Source organism: Hyaena hyaena, unplaced genomic scaffold (genome assembly GCF_003009895.1).
Source record: "Hyaena hyaena isolate Hyena2069 unplaced genomic scaffold, ASM300989v1 scaffold_124, whole genome shotgun sequence".
In the NCBI taxonomy this organism is placed as follows: domain Eukaryota; kingdom Metazoa; phylum Chordata; class Mammalia; order Carnivora; family Hyaenidae; genus Hyaena; species Hyaena hyaena.
The window spans coordinates 1,758,583-1,779,224 of NW_024080755.1; the positions used below are offsets into that span (position 1 = coordinate 1,758,583).

The following is a 20,642-nucleotide window of genomic DNA, read 5'->3' on the forward strand; positions in this document are numbered from 1 at the left end:
AAAAAATAATAACTAAGACCTCAAATGGGAAAATAAAATAATAAACCAGATTTTGAGGTTTATTACACAAATGTATGGGGAGGAGGAGAAGGTTGGTAGCAGTTATTTTTCCTTCTCCATTTCTTCATTTAAAAAGTTATTTAATTTTTGAAAAAAGGAAAGAAATTTTTAACTTTTTGTATGTAGGAAAAGTTCTCAGAATTTCAAAATGTATGTTCTCATCGGAAAACTAAAGAAACTCAGAAACACAAATGAGCAATTTCAGCTCATGAATATAAGCCTGGCCCAGTATTATCTGATTCAGAATATTAAAATGAGCCAAACTATTCTATCTGCTTTGCACTGAACTGTCAATGAAGTCTTCACAGACATAAATATTAGACAAAAAAATGCAATTCATTAAAAGACTAGAGAATATATGTCCCCATTTGCAGGTGAATTTTCCCTTTCAAAACCGGAGACACAGATTCAGTGTTTCATAATTTATTTTAGGTTTTAATGGAAAAAAAAAAAAAAGCCGGTGACTAGCAATATTTTTATACCACTGTTTTCCACTGTAAATTGCAAGTGAATTTCGTACAAATATCTAAAGATGAATCCTGGAAGTACTCGGCATTTGGGGGGAACCGACTTAAGGAAAGAGCCAACATAGAATTTTGTGATAAACCAATTTTTAAGGGCAGATGGAGAACCGTGTCCAGGGCCGGGCTCGGAAGGTCTGTTCCAACCACTCGCTCCTCCTTCAGTGGCTCTTATTTGGTTCAAGACCCAAACGCAACCATCTGTTCCATTATTTACGTAACTTGAAACCAAGCCTAATTCTTCATTCCTAGAATCTGCTCATTGCTTTGGGTGATCAGGCATCAGCCGATCACCTCCTTTTTTCCCCTCAGAAGTATTTTCAGATCTCACTTCCTGGCATTTTCTTTGCCAGCGACTTACAGGCATTCAGAATCTCAACAAAACAGACTACCTCAGCTTCTCTTTCACGTGAACAAAACTCAAATGTGAGGATACAAAAAATTGCTCTCGGGAAGCTAATCAAGTTTCCTAAAACAGGTCATGCCTTAAAATTTTTTTTTTCTTTTGGATCATTCCTTTTAGAAAAAAGAGCAAACATCCGATACTGGACTAATACAGAGGAGCAGCTCATTTTGAAACCAAGGTTCACAAAGTCAAGAGTGACCAGAAGCGGCTTCCCGATAACAAAACGTAATATAGTAGCCATCATGATTGTGCTCTGCAGCGATAGAGCACACACAGATTTTTCACATTAAGAAACTGGTATCCTAATTTTAGAGGCAGCCAGTTGTTTTTAAATGTTCTAAAACCACATGTATATATGAGGTATATGCATGTATTTTATACACAAAGATACATGAACATACATTCATGTATACATACAGATGCATATAAAACAGGAACTTCTTTTTAGTGTTTGGAATGAACAGGATTCCTGCAGCTAAATGGGTCTACAAAACGACTTCCGAGAAACCGGCCAGAACATCGATTCTGCTTTAGGGGAAATCTATTCCTGAGGAATAAGAAGTCGTGGACTTCCGAAGCTACCGCTAGGCCTATTGCGGGTCGTGGGCCGACACCAGCACCTAAGTGAATCCCAAGGAACTGCTGATTCATGGAGAACCTGGCCCATTTTCACTTTAAAGGTTTAAATAACTTAGCTCACTTCAAAGGTCACTCTTGATAGTCCCTGCTACTATTTACACGTAAAATAATTTTTCGCAATGAAGGAGAGTATGTAAGGAAGCCTGATAATATGGTTTCTCGAAGTACCAAGATTTTCTTCTTTCTCGGTCTCTTTCTTCTTTTCTTTTGGCCCCCTAACCGCACGTGCAGTACAACCGGCTTATTAACTGTTGGCGAACTTGCCAGCTTTCCGGGACGGTTCGTAGGGCACCCGGAGGATACTGGGCGTCTCCTCCATGACCCGTACGAGGAGGTTGTCAATGTAGTCCTCGAGTTCCCGGATGTGCGTGTCTTTCCTCCTAAGGAGCTCTTTGTGCTTCACCAGCTCCTGGAGAACCTCCTCGTAGGTAAGACCACGATACCCTGCAGTGGCATCAAAGGGGTTGCTGTCCTGGAACAGGAGACAGATGGTCATTTTAGTAGATAGAACATGGCGGGGGGGGGGGGGGGGGGGGGGGGGGGGGGGGGCGGCCAATTAAGAATTCTTTTGAACTTCAACCTTTGGTTTTTCAAACCCTCATCAAGTTTCTTCTGTGTCCTTGTCTAGAACCAGCCAGTCCTGAGGCAAGAACTAGGGCAGACGCACCAAAGCCTTGATTATAATTCTAAATCTTTCTAGAACCGTTTCTTACATTGCGGATGGCATCCTAATACATGAAATTGACCATACAATTTAGGATTACGACTTAAAATGCTCTCTAACAAATATAACTAAAATAGATAAAAACTGAAGATCTGTAAGATTTTACCTGGAAAAACTCAAAGTAGCTACGGGAAATTATGCATTTGCACAATAGCTGAACCCTCATGGAACGGCTTCTACTGAACTGTGGTTAATGTTAGGACTTTGGTTTCGAAAAGCAGCCCTATCAAATCTGCTTCAATTTTCTATAAAATGTTCGTCATTCAGAATTAAATTAATGAGCAGCCTTGTAAGAAGCCCCATGGGAGTAATTTCGTTTTAATTTAGAGGCAAAGGTTTTTTTCCACTCAGTAACTAGTCTATTTCCTCCTCCTAGGGCTACTACCCATGTAACTCATTTCCCTTTTTGCCCTGGCAATTAGGAAACTCACAGTTCAACTACAATTATGTTAACTGATACTTAGGATTAGTGTGTCTGCATTCTCTCATTCACTCACTCATTTTGCTAACCTTATCCTGTTGATGAATGTTCCTTTTTACACAAAAATAATATAAACAAAACAGAAAGAGATATTGATTTTATTTTTATTACAAAGCATTCTAATATTAAAAGAAAACTTTCTGTCAGAAATTTAATCAAAACAGCACTGGAACATTATATATAATATATAATGCCCAAATATAGATTTTTTATTATATATATATATATATAATGCATATATATATATTATATATATATAATGCCCGAAAATAAAGTGGCAACTTTTATGTCTTTTTATTCATAGTTCCATCCTTAATCAAGAACTTAAAAAAGGTTTTTATCACTTTCTTTCAAAACATTTCCATTTGGCTTTAAGGGGGAAAAAAACCCATAAAACTGAGGAAACGGGTCTCTTAAGGACTAACTGACCTAATCTATTCAGTGGAGGGTGGAGAATGGGATGAGCAGGTAAATGTAGAAAGGCCTTTTACTCTTTTTTTTTCATTGGGATAAATTGGTCTTTACTCCTTTTTCAGACCTACTTTAATTTGATATATGGCTGGTGCCCATCAGGAAAGTCAAAGTGTAACTTTTTGTCCCCTCCTCCCCCAGGCACCTTGACTTCGCCGTCCAGAGAAACACCTGAAGCACAGATACCAATTCGATGCTGAGGTTCACAAAGTCCCTGCCTTCTCAAGGATCAAGGAAGAATTCAGGACCAGACACTGGTCCAGCCCCGTGGAATCCCCCATGTCTTGTAGGGCAAATATAGCTCGCTCTAGGCCCTCAGAGACTCCGCCACGCAGAAATGGTATGGGGCACCTCCAGCAGTGGGCTCTGATCACTTAAAGGAGGAAACGTGATTCAAGGCACAAGGGTCCATAGTAGGTAATCGGTGGAGAATGGCTGGAAAATAAGGTTCAGGACAGGGCACAAAGAGGTAGGTTCCAACAGATGGTCAAGGATGTTGGATACTATTGTTAGGGACTTTGAGACTTATTGCAATGGGAAATAGGAAGCCATGGAAGGTTTCTAAACAGAGGCAGGATATGATTAAAGCAAAGTTCTAGGAAAATTAAAATGGCGGCCGTGGGGTAGGATCGTTTGGAGGAGCTGAGATTAGTTGTAAAGCTACTGAACGAAACATTAAAGACAAGTTAATAAAAGCCTCCACCAGATTAAGAGAATGAATAGAGGGGATGCTAACGGAAAAGTGAGCTTAAATTTCCTCAGATTATATTTAAAACAACTTCTTAGAAACTGGGAACAGACACAACTTTCTGAGTCATATTATTACCTCTGTCCCTAAAAAATATTTAAGAATATTACTTTACAACAACTCTGGAGAGAGAAGTGTTGGTTTACTTTTTATTCTCTTCTCTCTCAATCTTTTGTAATAATAAGAGTGTGCACACACACACTCACATGTTTACTAATTTACATAACTGGCCATGAGCAGTTTAGAGATCTAAAACTTATAAGTTCCTAACCACATTCTTGTTAAACATTTATTATATTAAGCAGATTTCTAAGGGAAAGAGAAGACACAGTAGTCGATAATGAGGTAAGTATATTTTTTAAATTTCTTAAAAATAAGCCCAACTTTCTTACTATAACCTAGGTAATTCTGCATAGATTTGAGATAGATACCGGCCTAGGCCTCACTTCCCTTATCTGATAAATGAGATGTTCTCCACGGTTCCTTTCAATTCTAAGATTTCCTGGTCTACAAAGCAATTTTTTTCTAAACTGCATTTTGAAAAAGTAGTAACATCCAACTCATGTGATTTCACTTATCTAATAAAACATTCACTGAAAAATAGAGTTCTTGTGCGAACTGCAGGGGTTAATGAAATCGCACTAAACGGGGTTCATTACTGACTAGTTGACTGTTTTATGTGTTTTCTTGGCTTAACATAATAACGGCATCAGCCTGAGCCTCTCTAATCTTAATCAAATTACACATATATGAATTGATTTCTCCAAACTAATTAAGTGACGATATACAGTTAGAAAATCATTTAGATGGTTCTATTTAACACCACACCAGGACTATTGGATAATGTCATGGAAAAAAAATTTTTTAACGTTTCTGTAAAGACACTGAGGACGAAGAACATGTCAAAAACCTGTTATTTTGACATGTCTAGTTTATATTAATGGCATGTGAATCAACCTAACAATTTAATCTCTCAAAATAATTACCATAAATACTGCTCAATGCTTTACAGCCATAATCTGGAGTAGAAAAGCCACTATTTGGCTTATTTTTCCCCTCACGACCATCTAATACTTTATACATAGACAGATTTCCTGGAAATAGATTTCTGACCTTCTCAATAAATTTTCCTTTTGTCCTTTTATGTGAAGATCCGCCCCCCCCAATTTCTGCATCAGGTTTCTAGGCAGGAAAACATCTTAGAAACACATGTACTATAAACTATATTCTGGAAAAGAATATACAGTAATTAAAAACAGTTTTGTGCTTAGTTCCAGGTTTCATCCCATATTTGAAAACCATTTAACCCTTCTAATTTTAGGCATAAGATGCTTCAACTGACGGGTCTATTCAATAAATGCGTATATATGTCTCCTTCTGTTTGTTGATACATTTCCCAATAAAATAAGACCGACTAACATTAATACAGGCAATAGGAAATGGAATAATTTTCTGGTTAAAAAAATTATTTTGCTTGAAGATGAAAACTCTCAGGCAAATATACAAATTAATTATTTTTCCAAAAGGTATTTCTAATACTGTTCTCAGAAGAACTTCTAAAACGGAGAAAACTCTAAACTGGTGGCGACTCAAATAACCTCCAGCAGGGCTCCTGAGTCCTAGGTATTTATTCTTCCAGCACTCTGTACAGACAGCACATATGTTTTTAAGATGTCTTCTTATATTGAAATTTAATGTAAATTTGTCTTCTCTCTTCCCCTTTCACGACCAATCCTTTGTCATCCCCAGGAACCTCAGCTAGAAATTTCCATATGCAGATATCAGAAAATGAGGATGGGGTGAGAGAACGGGGCGGAATCATTACGTGAAGTTTTCTAATCGGAATTTTAAAGAACACAGTGGTACAAAAGACTTTTGAGAATTACCAGGGATCTATTTTTGCTTACACACATAGCCTCGCCTTTTAAACCAGGAAATGTATATTTTTTGCAATATTGAAATTTAAACAAAAGCAAATTATCAGGACTCAAAATAACTGGAGATTTAAAGGGAGGTTGTCCTGGCAACCAAATATTGGTGGGGCACGAACTGCCGTCCCGGGCAGCTAGGGGAAAGAGAGAGAGATAAGATGAAGGCTTGGCATTCTCTGATCATCTCATTATTGTTCTAATGAGGAACTTTGCTCTGGGAATATCATCTCAGCTACTTTCACATCTTTTGTCCGACTGCCTTCATCTCCCTTTCAGTTCTTAATTAGGCCTTAAAGAGCTCGCACTGCCCTTTCAACTGGCTACTGCTCCTGTTTAAACACTGCGCTTTCAGACAGGTGTTGGCACCAGCATGGAAGACATACAAACTTAATTACAAAATACTAGGTCCAGAAGGGGAAAAAAAATAACTTGGTGGACGGCTATTATTGGAGAACTTAATGTAAATTACTTCAAACATCTTCTAATCTTCAACATAAAAATTGCTCAAACGCTTTTCCTCAATAACGATCAGCAGAAGGATGAGCTTTCTCCTCTTAATTGTATCCTGCGGTAAATTAACAACACCTAGTAATCCTTCAACTGTCATTTAGAATAGTTAGTATTCCAGAGAAAAATAATCACACATCAAGGATTCTTTTATCACCTTTAAATCCTTTAACTAAAACAATTTTCACGTTTTATTTCTTTAAAGAATTCTAAGGATGCTTTTACAGCAATAAATTACACGATTGGGAAAAGTACATTTACAAGCACATAGAAATTGTAATTAAGGTTACTTAATAAACAATAGCTGCACATTAAATCGATTTTTTGATGTTGCATTTTGTTTGAGATTAAGTAACCGCCTGATAGAATTCATTTTACTATCTGATCAAAGGCTGACTTCATATATTCTGACATTTCTCGCCAGACTGCCATATTATAAAGGCTTGAGTATTTATGAAACATCAAAACTTATAAATCATTTACATAAAACGGCAAAAACGCAGTACAAAGTCCTCTGCTCCTATAATGTTTTCTATAATTTTAAATACAAATAACTATATTCAGGATGGATCGTACACCACACCAGTTTCTTCTAGGCATATCACATCATAGGAAATTGTGATATGTTATTGCTTTAAAAATTCTTATTATACATCTGGATCACACACATTAAGGACAGATGGTTCAAACAGCAACCACTAGTCTCTTGGAATAAAGGCTCTATTTCTGTTATTCAATGGGAATTCAGTTTTCCACCAAGAACATGTGCCCATAGTTTCGTAAAGTAACTTAACTCTCTAGATTTTAACGCGTTTAGAATTGACTGAAGATGCAGCGTAACTCTGAACAGAGACCCAAACGTGGACTTCAAACAACAATAAAATGAAGTTGAGATACCTGACTGATCCTTGCAAAATAGGAGTTAATTTAGATGGTCGCCTCCAAGCCTGTTAATATATTTGGTTTTGTTCTAAGAAGGTAAGTGTCCTAAAGGTTCCTTCAAAGACTCTCCTGGGGATCTAGATCTCTTGCCAAGATGCTTTCCCTGTTGTTGAAAGTTAACAGGCCGTTTCATTCTTTCTTCCATCATTGTCGCAACAACAAAAAATGTTCATTTTTCCCCCACGCTCTTATTTCATAACTATAAAGTTGGCCTTGACATACGGCTTTCACATCAATTTTAAAAGTCTGTAAACAAAACGTGTGGATTCTAAATTAGCTTCATTCAAGTGTAACTGTAATATTGCTTGAATCTCTACAGATCATATGCTAGCGTATATTAAAGACTGAGCTTGAATTCTGCTTGTCTTCTTTCTCCCCAGATGACCACATTAAGCTATAAGCCAAAGGTAACTGAGGGGTTCAGCATGAAGGCCTTTGGAAACATGTGTGCCAGGCAGAAGGTCAGTTTGTGGTTTCTTTCCTGATGATGCACCAACCCCCCACCCCCTTGGCCACTTTCTCGGCCACTTACCGGGATTTTCCTGAGGTCCTCATTGCTTGTTGGATTCATATGAAAACTAAGTGACGAAAGACAAACATAAAGGTTAAAAGCGTATCACACAGTCCACAGTGGTTGAGGAAACAGAAAAACAGAACGTTTTTAACCCACACTGCAACAACAATTTCTAAAGTCCTAACTTACTTGGCCGAGTGAAACTTAATCCAGGATGGAGAAGAAAAACAGAATTTACTCAACATCCTAAAGTGTCTATACTTTTAAACTTTAAAGGAAAACCCTACAGTTATTATCACAACTGAAGAACTGTATATAAATATATAGTTTCTAAACATCTTTAAACATAAGCAATTTTGCCCAGCAAGACAGTTCATGAAACCGAATTTTATAACTTCTTCATTTTACACACATGCACTCACCTCAAGTCTTGTACTATTAACTACAGAGAATTCAAAAACTTTAGGTTGGAAAGACTGTAGAATACATGAGTTAAAACAATCTTTTAAAAAAATTATACAGGTATTAGAAAAGTTAACTTTTATGCACTATCTGTTCAATGAGAATGAATTCAGAGTCGTATGAATGATTTCCGTTGTTAATGTGATTTCTAAGCAACTGGTCTTCAAAATTTAAATACCCAAATGGACCCAAACAAAATGGGTTTCTTCCATGCAGGGAGTAAGGGAACTTCACAGCTGAATGCTATAATCATTTTCTTCTTTGAAACATGTCCATTAGGAAGGGGCTGTGACCAAAAAGAGGCTGAACTTCAAAGCCATCTGATGAGTAAATATTTCATCATTGCCATTCACGTTTAACTCTGACCCGGCACTTAAGAGTATTGGACATTGGAGCCTCTACAAAGCACTGCTGTCCTAGGAACCTTTTTATCCCCCTCCCCCAAACAAAAAGACTTAACTGTAAAATATACATTTTTTTTTCATTATCCGTGCTTTATCGGCCAAATAATTGGAATCCTTTGAAGAAATTCACTTTAAAAACTTTTGATGGTGTGCACGAAAAGTCTGGACACTGGATGTGATGTCTGGAAAATCCCTATTACTACAGGGGCGCAGCCCAAGCTGTCAATCTTCAGGGTCTCTGCGCACCCACCTGCCCGGGAGAACACCTCACACATCCCTCGTTTCATCTGTTAGGACTAAGGTTTGTAGGACAAGCTTCCAGAACTGATTGCTGACCTTCTCTAGCTAGAATTCCTATGGATAAGCTTTAGTATTTTAGTAGAGCCGGGGGCCATGGCAGGGAGGATTAAAACACGTTTTAAATACCTACAGAGGAACACGCCATCGACAGGCTGACACAGCTGAGCCATTCTCTCATTCCCTGTCTTTATGGTGTTCTGGATGGTTCCAGACTAGAAGAGCCAGTGTACCAGCAAAGCCTCAAGTGCCTGACAGAAGCACGGCTTCAGAGAAAATAACAAAAACTAAAATCCGGTATCATGAGGCACAGCTAGGCCTGGGGTGCCGCGGGGGCAGCTGCTGACGCGTGTGGTTCCCGTCCTCCCTGACTTTCGGTCCAAGGCGGTTCACCCCAGGGTCCAGTGGGACTCATCTGTCCCTGCCATTCGCTCACAGCAAGCCGTCTACAGGTCAAGGGACACATCCTGTCGCAAATCTCTCCATCCAACCGAGAGTCTCCAGGACAACGCGGCTCAGTCCGGGCTGCAGTTCACCACGGTGGTTAAAAGGGAGAAGTGACCTAGGGCCCTGGGGCCAAGCAGCGTCAACTCCAATCCCGAGTCTGCCCTAATCCTGCCCTGATTAAGTCACTTCCCTGGGTGTCGTCTGTAAAGTGGGGGTGGAGACGGCACGTGCACAGGAGACTAGTGTAAAGACGGAGCGAGTCAGCAACACGGAAAGCACTGAGCGCAGTGACTGACAGGTGTGGTCAGTGAATTATTTAGGAAACATTACACAGCACTGAGGCTGTGCCACAGACTATTCTAAGCACTTGACCGAAATGAACCCATTTAATCTCTACAGCCCATCAGATGGGGGTGATTTTCATTTTCAGAATAAGGACACGAGTCACAGAGAGATTAGGGAACTTGGGTGTGGTCCTCCAGCTGGTAAGGGGGGGCGGGGTGCTGGGCCCTAGAATGTGTTGGGTGTCTCGCAGTGACACAGAGCCCGGGCCCTGCTCTCTGCTCGGTGGACACTGGCGAAGCCCTGAACTCACAGGACAGGGAGGTTCCCCAGCAAGGAACCATCACCTCACTCTGCGTGGGCACTGGGCAGAGCTGCGGCTGGGGAGGTGGGGAGCACGCTCTTGGGAGTCTGATGTTTAGATCACATGGAGGGAGGAAATGACCCCCCTAGCAGTTAGCTAAGGAGGGCCAAAGTCAAGGAAAAAGTAGGATTCCAAATCAGGTGCGGGATAGGTCTGGCAGAGAAAGAGGGTTCTGGAGACAGGCGTCGTGCGGCCTGGGGCTGGGAGACAGCAGTGCCGTTGGGGGACACTACAGGGACCCGAACACAGGGCCGCGGTGGGAAGCAGCCCTTGAGGCTTTAGGTGCAGAAGAAGGGGCTCTTAGACCTGATCTGTAGAGCAACAGGCAGGTTTTCGACAATGTTAATTTTCTTTCATAAATGCTATTTAGACAACTCATGTTCAGCAGTATGGTGACAGCATCACCACAGATAAGGATTATGACCATACGAATCTCATCAACAACAGGACGCCCCTATTCTGTGTCTCGGGAAGAAATTCCTGAACTGAAAAAGAGAAATATAGGTGTTGTGCTTATTGTAATAAAGATTTTTTAGAAAACAGACCTTTAGGACACAGGTTTTACCAAACTCCCACAACCACCAATATGTAATGACTAACGGCGTTAGCCTACGGAACTAAAGTGAACCTCTATGCCAGCCTGAAAACTGCCTGGGAATTCTCAGGAGGGATTACATCACGATGTCGCAGACTGGAAGGGAAAATGGGGATCGTGTGCAGCATGCCAGCAGCCCCCAGGCCCCCCACTCTGGCCCAGGGCTGGGACTGTCCAGCGGCCCACAGCGCAGAGTGGAGGGGGAGAGGGCTCTTGCACGGCACATTGTCTGAAATCTAAAGGCACAGCCCCTCCCCTGTGGTTGGCTTTATTTTCACACACTTGACGTGTCAAACACATGACAAACTCAGTCATTCACGGCTGCCTTTTTTGATCTGTCCTTACGGGGGGGAGAAAAAGAGTTAACTGAACTGGATTGAATGAGCTTGGTGAAAAATAAAATGTCTCTATTTATCGAAGTGTGGCCCCAATTTGTGTTATCTTTCTCTTTGGACGGCTGTCCTCCGGTCAGACAAGATATCGAATAATACAGTCTGACTGCTCAGCTAAGCTGTTGAGAGGTTAGGGAAAACGGTGTGTTTTTAACCAGGTGTAGGATAAACTTAGACACGCTCCTACTGAAAACGTCTGTACAAATTTCAACTTACGATTAAAACACAATTTTAGAAAACCAAACTGAAGGAATTGGGGGGGTTTATAAAGAACTTTAAAGCAAATTTTAAACTGATGAAAATATTTTAAATTCATGTTTTCAAAGACATTTTAAGCCAAGGAAGTATTTTACTTAAACACGCTAGAGTTCTTACATAAAAGATTATTTTTTGCCTCGTGCTATTTCCCAGATTTTAACAAATTTTTCCAAGTAAACTCTACCTGACAACTTTGAAGTTAATAGTACTCAAATAGGTTTCAAGGCGCCATCAGTACCTCTTCTGTAACAGCACTTGTTAATGTATTTTGAAGTTAAAATAAATACTGAGTAAGAAAATAAGTAAACTGGTGAGAACTTGAAACTGTCCTAAAATATCTGGAGACTAGCCTTCCAGAGCTAAGCCAGAAAAGCCTACTGGTCTTTACAAGGTGATCAAACTGATCGCCGCACAAATCACTAAGCCACTGAGCAGTGATCATTTTCTTCTCTGTCCTTCATTTTCTCTAACAAACAACAATCTTTGGAGCAAGAATATCTACGAGAGGGTAGACACTATTGAGAGCGAAAATGTGTAAAGGGCTTGTTAAGAAAAAGAAAAAAAAAGAAGCAAAAAAACCCCACAGAAGAACAAAGATCTATTAAAACTGATTAACTGTCTTATTAGTGTAAGACAATGCAAACTGTGTAAATTCCCAGTTCTAGGATTTTAAATCTTTCAGTGACAAGTCACATAGCAACGCCTGAAGCTCTTTTGAAGGCATTTAAAAACAAGTATTATTATGTCTCCTATAATACCTCTTTCCAGGCCCCGTTACTTCTGAAATTATAAAGCTAAAGCCATTTTGGCCTGCCACCTGTGGTTTTTATTTATTAAAAAAAATTTTTTTAATGTGTTATTTATTTCTGAGAAAGAGACAGAGACAATGTGAGCAGGGGAGGGTCAGAGAGAGAGGAAGATACACAATCCGAAGCAGGCTCCAGGCTCTGAGCTGGCAGTCAGCACAGAGCAGGGCTGAGGGGCTCGATCCATGAGATCATGACCTGAGTCGAAGATGGATGCTCAACTGACTGAGCCACCCAGGTGCCCCCTGTGTCTTTAGTAAGTGAATTCAAGTCACCTGCAAAACCCAGGAGGTAGGCGACCCACCTAGCTGGAAAGGGGGCAAAGAAGGAAGGGAGGGCGGTATTCTGACAGCATTTTCAAAGGATACTATCCTACCGATCTTCTTGTTTAACTGTGAGAGTAGCGACTGGACCCCCAGGGCTTCACCTTGGTGGCAAATGTAGTTAGGAGAGGAGTATGTCCTAAGAATTACACGTGACCTGACACTTGAAAAGAGGAAAAAAAAATACTCCATTTACAGTGAAGCAAAGGCAAGGGATAAGGTAAGCCTTATGACAAGTGATACTTAAAAAAATGTATATTTTTTAATGTTTATTTGTTTTCAGAGAAAGAGCAAGCGCGCATGGGGTAGGGGCAGAGAGAGGGAGAGAGAGAGAATCCCAAGCAGGCTCCACACTGTCAGCACAGAGCCTGACTCAGGAACTATGAGATCATGACCTGAGCTGAAATCAAGAGTGGGACACTTACCCAACTGAGCTCCTCGAACCCCCCGGTCACCCCAACAACTGATACTTTACTGACTTTAACTGTGGTACCCGGCAACTTTCAGAGCCCCTGATATGTTAACTCACATAATCCTTGTGATGTGCTGTGTTGTTTCCATTTACAGAAGAGGAAAGCAGCACAGAGAGGTTAAGAAGCTGACTCAGGCTAACACAGTAACTACTAAGTGAAAGAGTCAGGATTCAAAGAAAGGCAGCTGAGCTCCTCCACGGCCCAAGCTCTGGGGCCATGAACCTCACTTCTCCCCCACAGGCATTCTGAACTGTGAGCTCAGAGAGGGCTGGTTTCAGGGAGTCCAGGACAATCTCCTGAGGTCTCTCCCAGTCAGAGATGACAACGACGAAGCCTAAGATTCAGATCGTCTTAAAGAGCTGGGAAACAGGCTCTGACAAGCAACACGTTTTGAAATAATGGTGCCCACTGTTTTCCGTTTCCCCCTCCTGCTCCAGTCTGCCCTCCCTCCACCCCAGGAGGCTGACCTCTGCGCAGGGCGTCATTCGAGCCACCTTGCTCAGTGGCTTCCGGTTCCTCTCTGGCCCTGGGAGGCACCTGCAGGAGACAGGGGACCGAAAGGGGAGGCACTACAGTCTGAAGCACTGGCTTCTCTATCAACAACCACAGACGCAGCCACACCTGTCCCCTTGAGACACTGCCACTTCCTGGTGCTCTCCCTTCCCTCCTCGGTGTCCTTAACCCCAGGCACCCCTCGGTACCTGGTCTCTCACCCAACATTCTTCAATTATCTGTTCTGCGTGTGTCATCTGTTTCCTGCTGGGGCTCTAGACGTGATACAAGAACATCCAATAAACCATGACCTCTTAACTTCGTAACTAGAAGCCGTTAAAGACACAGGTTTGTCCTACTTATCTATCAGGAAGGAGGAAGAAAGAGAGAATCAAAGAAAAACAACCTACCATGATTATTCCTAGGAATGAGCTCCACTACCCTCTTTCCTGCGATCCTGGCTTTTGCTCTGTAACTACTTATTTTAAGACTCTTTTCTTTCTTCCCAAAGTATACACGGTCTTCTTACTTTGTAAATGACAATTCACATTTATGGGCCGGCCGCAGAAAAGCTCCTGGCCTTCGTTTAACAACACTTTTCACACTCATAAAGCCAGAGTGCTTTATGTTCAGAATGATTTTCAACTTAGAAATACATGATTAACGACTGATCGCACCTGCAGTTCTGAAATGGTGTAACTGATCCAAGTGACCGGAATTTGAATACCGCCTCATATTTGTATACGGCCTTACAATTTATAACACATTTTCACGAACAGAATTTCTTGAAACATGTTTTCCCAAGGAAGAGGACTCAAGGTGGGATATGGCTACCCACGGCCAGATCCACTCAGTCAGAACCCCAGCTGATCAGCTGCACCTTCTGCTTCCCCTCCTCGCTCCCTGTGACGGGCCTGCTCGGTGGACCCACTACCATCCCAGTCATTTCCTAATCCTCTAACCAGAGCGTGTTTACAGCCCATCGCTCCTCTGACACTGTCCCACTTTTCTTTGGCCAATTTCTAATCCCTCCCACGTAACCCTGGCTGACTTTGGTACTCACTCACCTTCTATCATCTGAAACAACCCCCCCCCCCACCAACACTCACTGCTGCTTTACTGTCACTGAAAAATTATTTTTACCAAAGGCAACAGCCTCATTGTCTTTAACCTCTCAGCTCCATCTGACACCAGAGACTGTTTTGTTTTGTTTTGTTTTTTTTGAGACTCTCTTCTGTGATATCTGGTCACCGAGATTTTCTCCTACGTTACCAATTCCTCTTTTTCCTTGTCATCTTCGTCTTTTCACCCTGGATATTTCTTAAGGTTCTGTTTTCGGACTTCTTTCTACTCTGCCTTGGTGACTTCAGATTCTCCCACCATTCCGTCTACCACCATGACAATGCCTGGTGGCTGCTCAGTCTTTTCTCTTCAACTACAACTGCAACATCCTTTGCAACATCACCCTTACAAATGTCTCTTTAAAGCCTCGGATTAGATATCCCACCTGTACCTGAAAATTAATATGTCCCAAACCAATCATCATCTTGACTTCTTATCGGTTCTGTTTGATTTTCTGATTTCTGGTACAACCAAGCCTCCTGGTTCCCCAAGGTGAAGCCTCAGAGATACCCTTGACTCCAGCCTGCAGCTTGTATGCCTCATCAGTAAGCTGCCAGATTCTGGACATAGAGCTCTCGATGTTTCCTTGCTAGTTGCGGTCATTGCCACCACATCACCCCCAGTCCAGGCTAATCCAACGGCCTCTTAACAATCTCTGTCAGTCCTTCCTTGTCCAATTCAGCCTAAGCAGCATGGCTGGGTGGGACACTCTAAAGCTCAAGTCGAACCTTGTTAGTTATCTGTCAAAAAACTTCCGGCCTCCAACTTCCTCATGAAAAAACAAATGTCTGAGCCTGGTTTGCAAAGCCTATTGGACTTGACTCATTGATCTTTCCAAACTTATTGCCCATCACCTAGTACAACTATTTGTTCTACATTTCAGATTTTTAACCAAGAAATAAGAAATGCCACCGCCTATTTCAAAATATTAGGATTGAAAGAAGGATAAAAGAAGTGAATATGACATTTTTTTTTATGACAAAGTGCTATTCAAATATAAGGTATGTGAACTTAGACACAGACCTTAAAACTTCCATAAAAATTAACTCAAAATTGATCACAGGCCTAATGTAAAACAAAAACTATAAGACTCCTAGAAGATAACACAGGAGGAAATCTAGATGACCTTGGGTATGGTAATAACTTTTCAGATACAACACAGAAGGCATGATCCATGAGAGAAAGAACAGATATACTGAACTTCATTAAAAATTTCTGCTCCGTGAAAGGCATTAAAAAGAATGAAAAGACAAGCCACAGAGTGGGAGACAATATTGGCAAAAGACATCTGATAAAGGATTATCCAAAATATACAAAGTACTCTTAAAACTAACAATAAGAAAACAAACCAACCCACTGGAAAATGGGCCCCAAATCTCGACAACTTCACCAGGGAACTGATACAGAAGATAATAAATGTATGAAAAGATCTTCCATATCCTGTGTCATCAGGGAAATGCAAACTAAAACAATAATGAGATACCATTGCACACGTATAAGAATGGCCAAAATCCAGAGATCCGACACCACCAAATGCCAATGAAGATGTGGAACTCTCATTCATTGCTGGAGGGAATGCAAAATGGCACAACCACTCTGGAAGATAGTTTATGGTTTCTTATAACACTAAACGTACTTTTTTTTTTTTTTTTTGAGAGAGAGAGAGAGAGTACCAGCAGGGGAGGGGCAGAATGAGAGGGAGACACAGAATCTGAAGCAGGCTCCAGGCTCTGAGCTGTCAGCACAGAACTCATGAACTGCAAGATCATGACCTGAGCTGAAGTCAGATGCTTAACCGACTGAGCCACCCAGGCACCCCGACACTAAACATACTCTAAACAATATGATCCGATAATTGCACTGGATAGTATTTACCCAAAGGTGTCAAAAATTATGTCCACACAAAAACTTGCACACAGAAGCTTTATTCATATCTGCCGAAACCTGGAAGCAAAATGTTCTTTGGTAGGTCAATGGATACATGGTGGTACCACAGACAATGGAATGCTATCCAGTGCTGAAAAAGAAATGAGCTATCAAGCCATGAAAAGACATGACATGCATATTACTAAGTGAAAGAAGCCAATCTGAAAAGGCTACAGACTATAGAAATCCAACTCTATGACATTCTGGAAAAGGTAAAAACTACAGAGATGGTAACATGATCAGTGGTTTTCGGGGTCAGAGAGGAGAAAGTGATCAATAGGCAGAGGACAAGGGACTTTTAGAGCTGTGAAAACACTCTGTATGATACTATAAAGGTACACACACGTCATTATAAATTTGCCCAAACCTACAGAATATACACCACCACAAGTGAACCCTCATGTAAACTATGGACTCTGCAGAGTGATGATGTGTCACTGTAAGTCCATCAGTGATAACAAAGGTACCACCCCAGTGGGGGACGTTGATAATGGCAGAGACTACATTTGGGGGGGGGGTTGGACACCTATGGGAAATCTCTGCAACGTCTGCTCAATTTTGCTGTGACCTAACACTGCTCTAAAAAATAAACGACTTATGTTTTAAGTTTGCCTTTTGGGAATCCATCTTATGCCTGGATTCCCTGCTCCCTCTGCTATAAATTACTTGAAGAAAGAAATGATACTTCATTAATCTTTTCAGTCCTGGCATCTGACCCAGTGCCTAGACCATGGCGGGTGCTTAACAAATATACGCTGAAAACTGCCAGTGCTTAATAACAATTTCTAAGAACTGGGCTAATAGTTGACCAAGTAAATCAACTGTAGGCCAATACAAATTTTAACAAGACTTCAAGTCCCCAAAGAGCAAAGGAAATCATTTTTCTGAGTAACAAAGATTAAGTATATCTAGACCTGACAGTATATTAATGGAATGTCTTTCAGTTCTTTTTAAGATAGGAAGAATTCTTCTGATACTTACAAACTGCTAATATGAATTGAAATAAGTTGCAAATTGGTGACTTAGAGTAAAATCAATTCAGCTAGCGAATCTATCCAGTTTCCCAATCAGGTCTACTAGTTCAGATATTTGACCACAATGCAGATATCTGAGATTTTTCTGGCAAGTCCCGAAAACATTTATTCCACAGAGGCTCAATGTTAAAGGGGTTTAAAGAAATGTTCTTTAATGATCCTCTTTATAAAAGTCCTAAAAAATAAAGTATCCAAAGAGAGCTGCCACTAGGAAACACAACCTTTAGCATATTTCAAGAGGGTTTAAGAGGCAAGGTGCAACTCAATATTGTTTTTCCTTCTTAGGAAAAAAGAAAAAAAAAGTCAGCTCCAAATCAAATTAATGATGTCATAGATTAAAATACTACATTGTCTCTCCTGGGACTGGGCACACACACTGAATAACCTGAATGGCAAAACAAGACCTAATACACAAATGTCTATGGGGATTAGAAGTAATTTGCTTATTAATATTCTCACAGGACGTCTTTCATGAGATCTCCTAGGCAAGACAATTAAAAATTGTGGTCAGTGACACCAGCGATCATGGGCAGCAAATTCAGAGCCAGCTGCTTTTCAATCATGAATAGTAACGGATATATTGTGGAAGATGTCCTAAAATTTGGAGACTTAAAGAGACCTGTGAAATTAAAGTATATTTCATCAAGACTATCATATTCAATCCAATTTAACTTGCCATTTTCTCCTGGTGAAGAAAGGAAATAACAGTCGCTCAAACCATCCACAAAATTCCCAACATAAGCCCCATGGCTTGTACGATCAAGGCCTACCCAGCACCCTTGATCAGCCTTTTCCTGTGAGGGCCTGAGGGCCTGGGGAAAAGAAACGCCTCCATGGAGGGAGAGGGAGGGGAGACAAGTTGGCCCTGGGTCCCTCTGGCCTAGGCAAAGAGGCCAGAGAGCCCACAATGCCCTGGGCCAGGAGTACCAAGCTGGCTCTGTATCTGGGGCAAAATCAGCTTGTGGGGAGGAAGTCATGGTGCCCTCTGTCACCAGGAAGGCCCCAGATGTTCAAGTACAGCCTGCAATGAAGCCCCTGGCCAGAAAGCAACAAGCTTCCCAAGCCCCGTCATCTTCGCTGAGCCTTCAAGGAGGAGGTGCCCAAGGCAGCCACACTTACCAGGGCCCCTCCACTAGGTGATATAGACCCCAGACTGCTATGCGCACTCCCAAGAAGCAGAGCTGCTGGGGCAAGTGTGAGACTTCTGGGCACTCCTCATCTTCAGCTGAGAAGCCCAGCCTTAAAACATTCTGGGTGGGGCGCCGGGGTGGCTCAGTCGGTTAGGCGTCCAACTTCGACTCAGGTCATAATCTCACAGTTTGTGAGTTCGAGCCCCGTGTCGGGCTCTGTGCTGACAGCTCAGAGCCTGGAGCCTGCTTCAGATTCCGTGTCTCCTTCTCTCTCTGCCCCTCCCCCACTCACGCGGTCTCAATCTCTCATAAACAAATAAACTTAAAAAAATTAAAAAGAAAAAAGACATTCTGGGTGACCAAGAATTGATTTCACAGGGCTACAAAATTATAACATTTTGCTGGAAGAGAATATATCGTTTTGTATAAAAATATACTCCCTAGTCTCTCCAAAAGTAGATAAATATTTTTATTGGAAATTACACATTATACTGTATCCCTCAGCCAGTTTTTTTGAATGGTTTATTATTACAATGGTTTTTATTTAATATTATTAATATTTTTAAAACTAAGAACATTTTATTATTTTTTAAATTGGAGACAGAATGTGGGCACATAATTGGCGGAGAGGGGCAGGGGGGAGAGAGGGAAATGAGTGGGGGGAGAGAGGGAAATGGGGTGGGGGGGAAAGAGAGAGAGAGGGAGGGAGGGAGGGAGGGAGAGGGATGGAAGCGGAGGTGGAGAGAGAGAGAGAGAGAGAGACAGAAATCACAAGCAGGCTCCATGCTTGGTGAGGAGCCTAAAGCGGGGCTCAATCCCACAACCTTGTGATCATGACCTGAGCCAAAATGAAGAGTCAGACACTCAACCAACTGAGCCACCCAGGTGCCCCACTAAGAACATTTTAAACATAGGAATCCACTGATTTGAAGAGTGCACCTTGTCATATGTGCAAATTTCTGATGCTACCATAACTTCCCCATATTCTTGCTCCTACAAGCTATATAAATAAAATTACTTTTCAATGCAAACAGTTCCTATTCAAACCTAAAACCTGAACTTAGAAATGGGGTCTCACTGGCATCTTTCTCTGATTTCGTGAGTGTCTCTTCCTATTGCGGCCCATATTATATATGCAATACCCATGTCACTGCTCTCTGGCTGTCCCCACAATTGTTTTTCCACCACATCACTCATAAGACAAAAAAATCTTTACACTTCTTACAGCGTTAGGTGCAACTTCTTCATTCTGATATGCTAAGTTCCCACTAACAAGGTCCCATCTCCGCTGCTACCTCCAACCTTTACAGTTTCAGGCCTGCTGGGTTCTTGACGGCCCCTTAAAACACAAATTTTTAACACTGCCCAGTCTCATTTTAATCTCCACTCAGAAACACACTTTCCTCTCTCTTTGCAGAGACCCATCCTTTGAGACTCTGCCAATTCTACCTTTACCATGATGCCTAGACTGCCTCACCCCACCCATTTAATCTCCTGTCATTTTTAGCTCTGTGAGCATTTACTAACTGCACCACCAATTAGGACAATTAATTACATATTTTGTATTCACCTGCCTATGATTCTAAAGACAGAGGCACTGTCTTATGCATCCTTGTTTCACAATATGCACAGAATTGTCCCATGACACAGGAGAGCAATGTCCATCCCTTATCATCAAGTTCTAAAACTAACATCTGTTTTTAAGATGTCACCCTAATACATACTGTCTTGTAGTCTAAAGATATAAGGCACAAAAAGATGACCGTATAAGACCCCACCCTTCCCTATTATTCGAAAAAATAAGCTGATGACAATACAAAAATATATTTAAATTTTGGTTATATTTTTTTCTCTTAAGTGAGGAATATTTTTTATTTAAAAAAATTTTTTT

At 41.2% G+C, this 20,642-nt stretch overlaps 1 protein-coding gene across 2 annotated transcripts in view; it reads right to left on the bottom strand.

Annotated features, from left to right (window-relative positions):
- Nucleotides 1-504: 504 nt before the first annotated feature.
- The window catches only part of RAB11FIP2 (RAB11 family interacting protein 2), a 39,789-nt gene continuing 19,651 nt past the window's right edge, over nt 505-20,642 (bottom strand). The window contains exons 4-6 of one of the 2 annotated variants that reach the window (XR_005529332.1): nt 7,963-8,008; nt 7,386-7,676; nt 2,076-2,098 (exon numbers count right to left, since the gene is read on the bottom strand). Coding sequence is in view for 1 of the 2 variants with exons in the window: in XM_039237372.1 (XP_039093303.1) it covers nt 1,871-2,098; nt 7,963-8,008 (274 nt within the window). In the remaining variant the exon portion in view is untranslated. Of the gene's footprint in view, nt 2,099-7,385; nt 7,677-7,962; nt 8,009-20,642 lie in introns of both variants that reach the window. The other variant, XM_039237372.1, reaches the window with a different exon arrangement.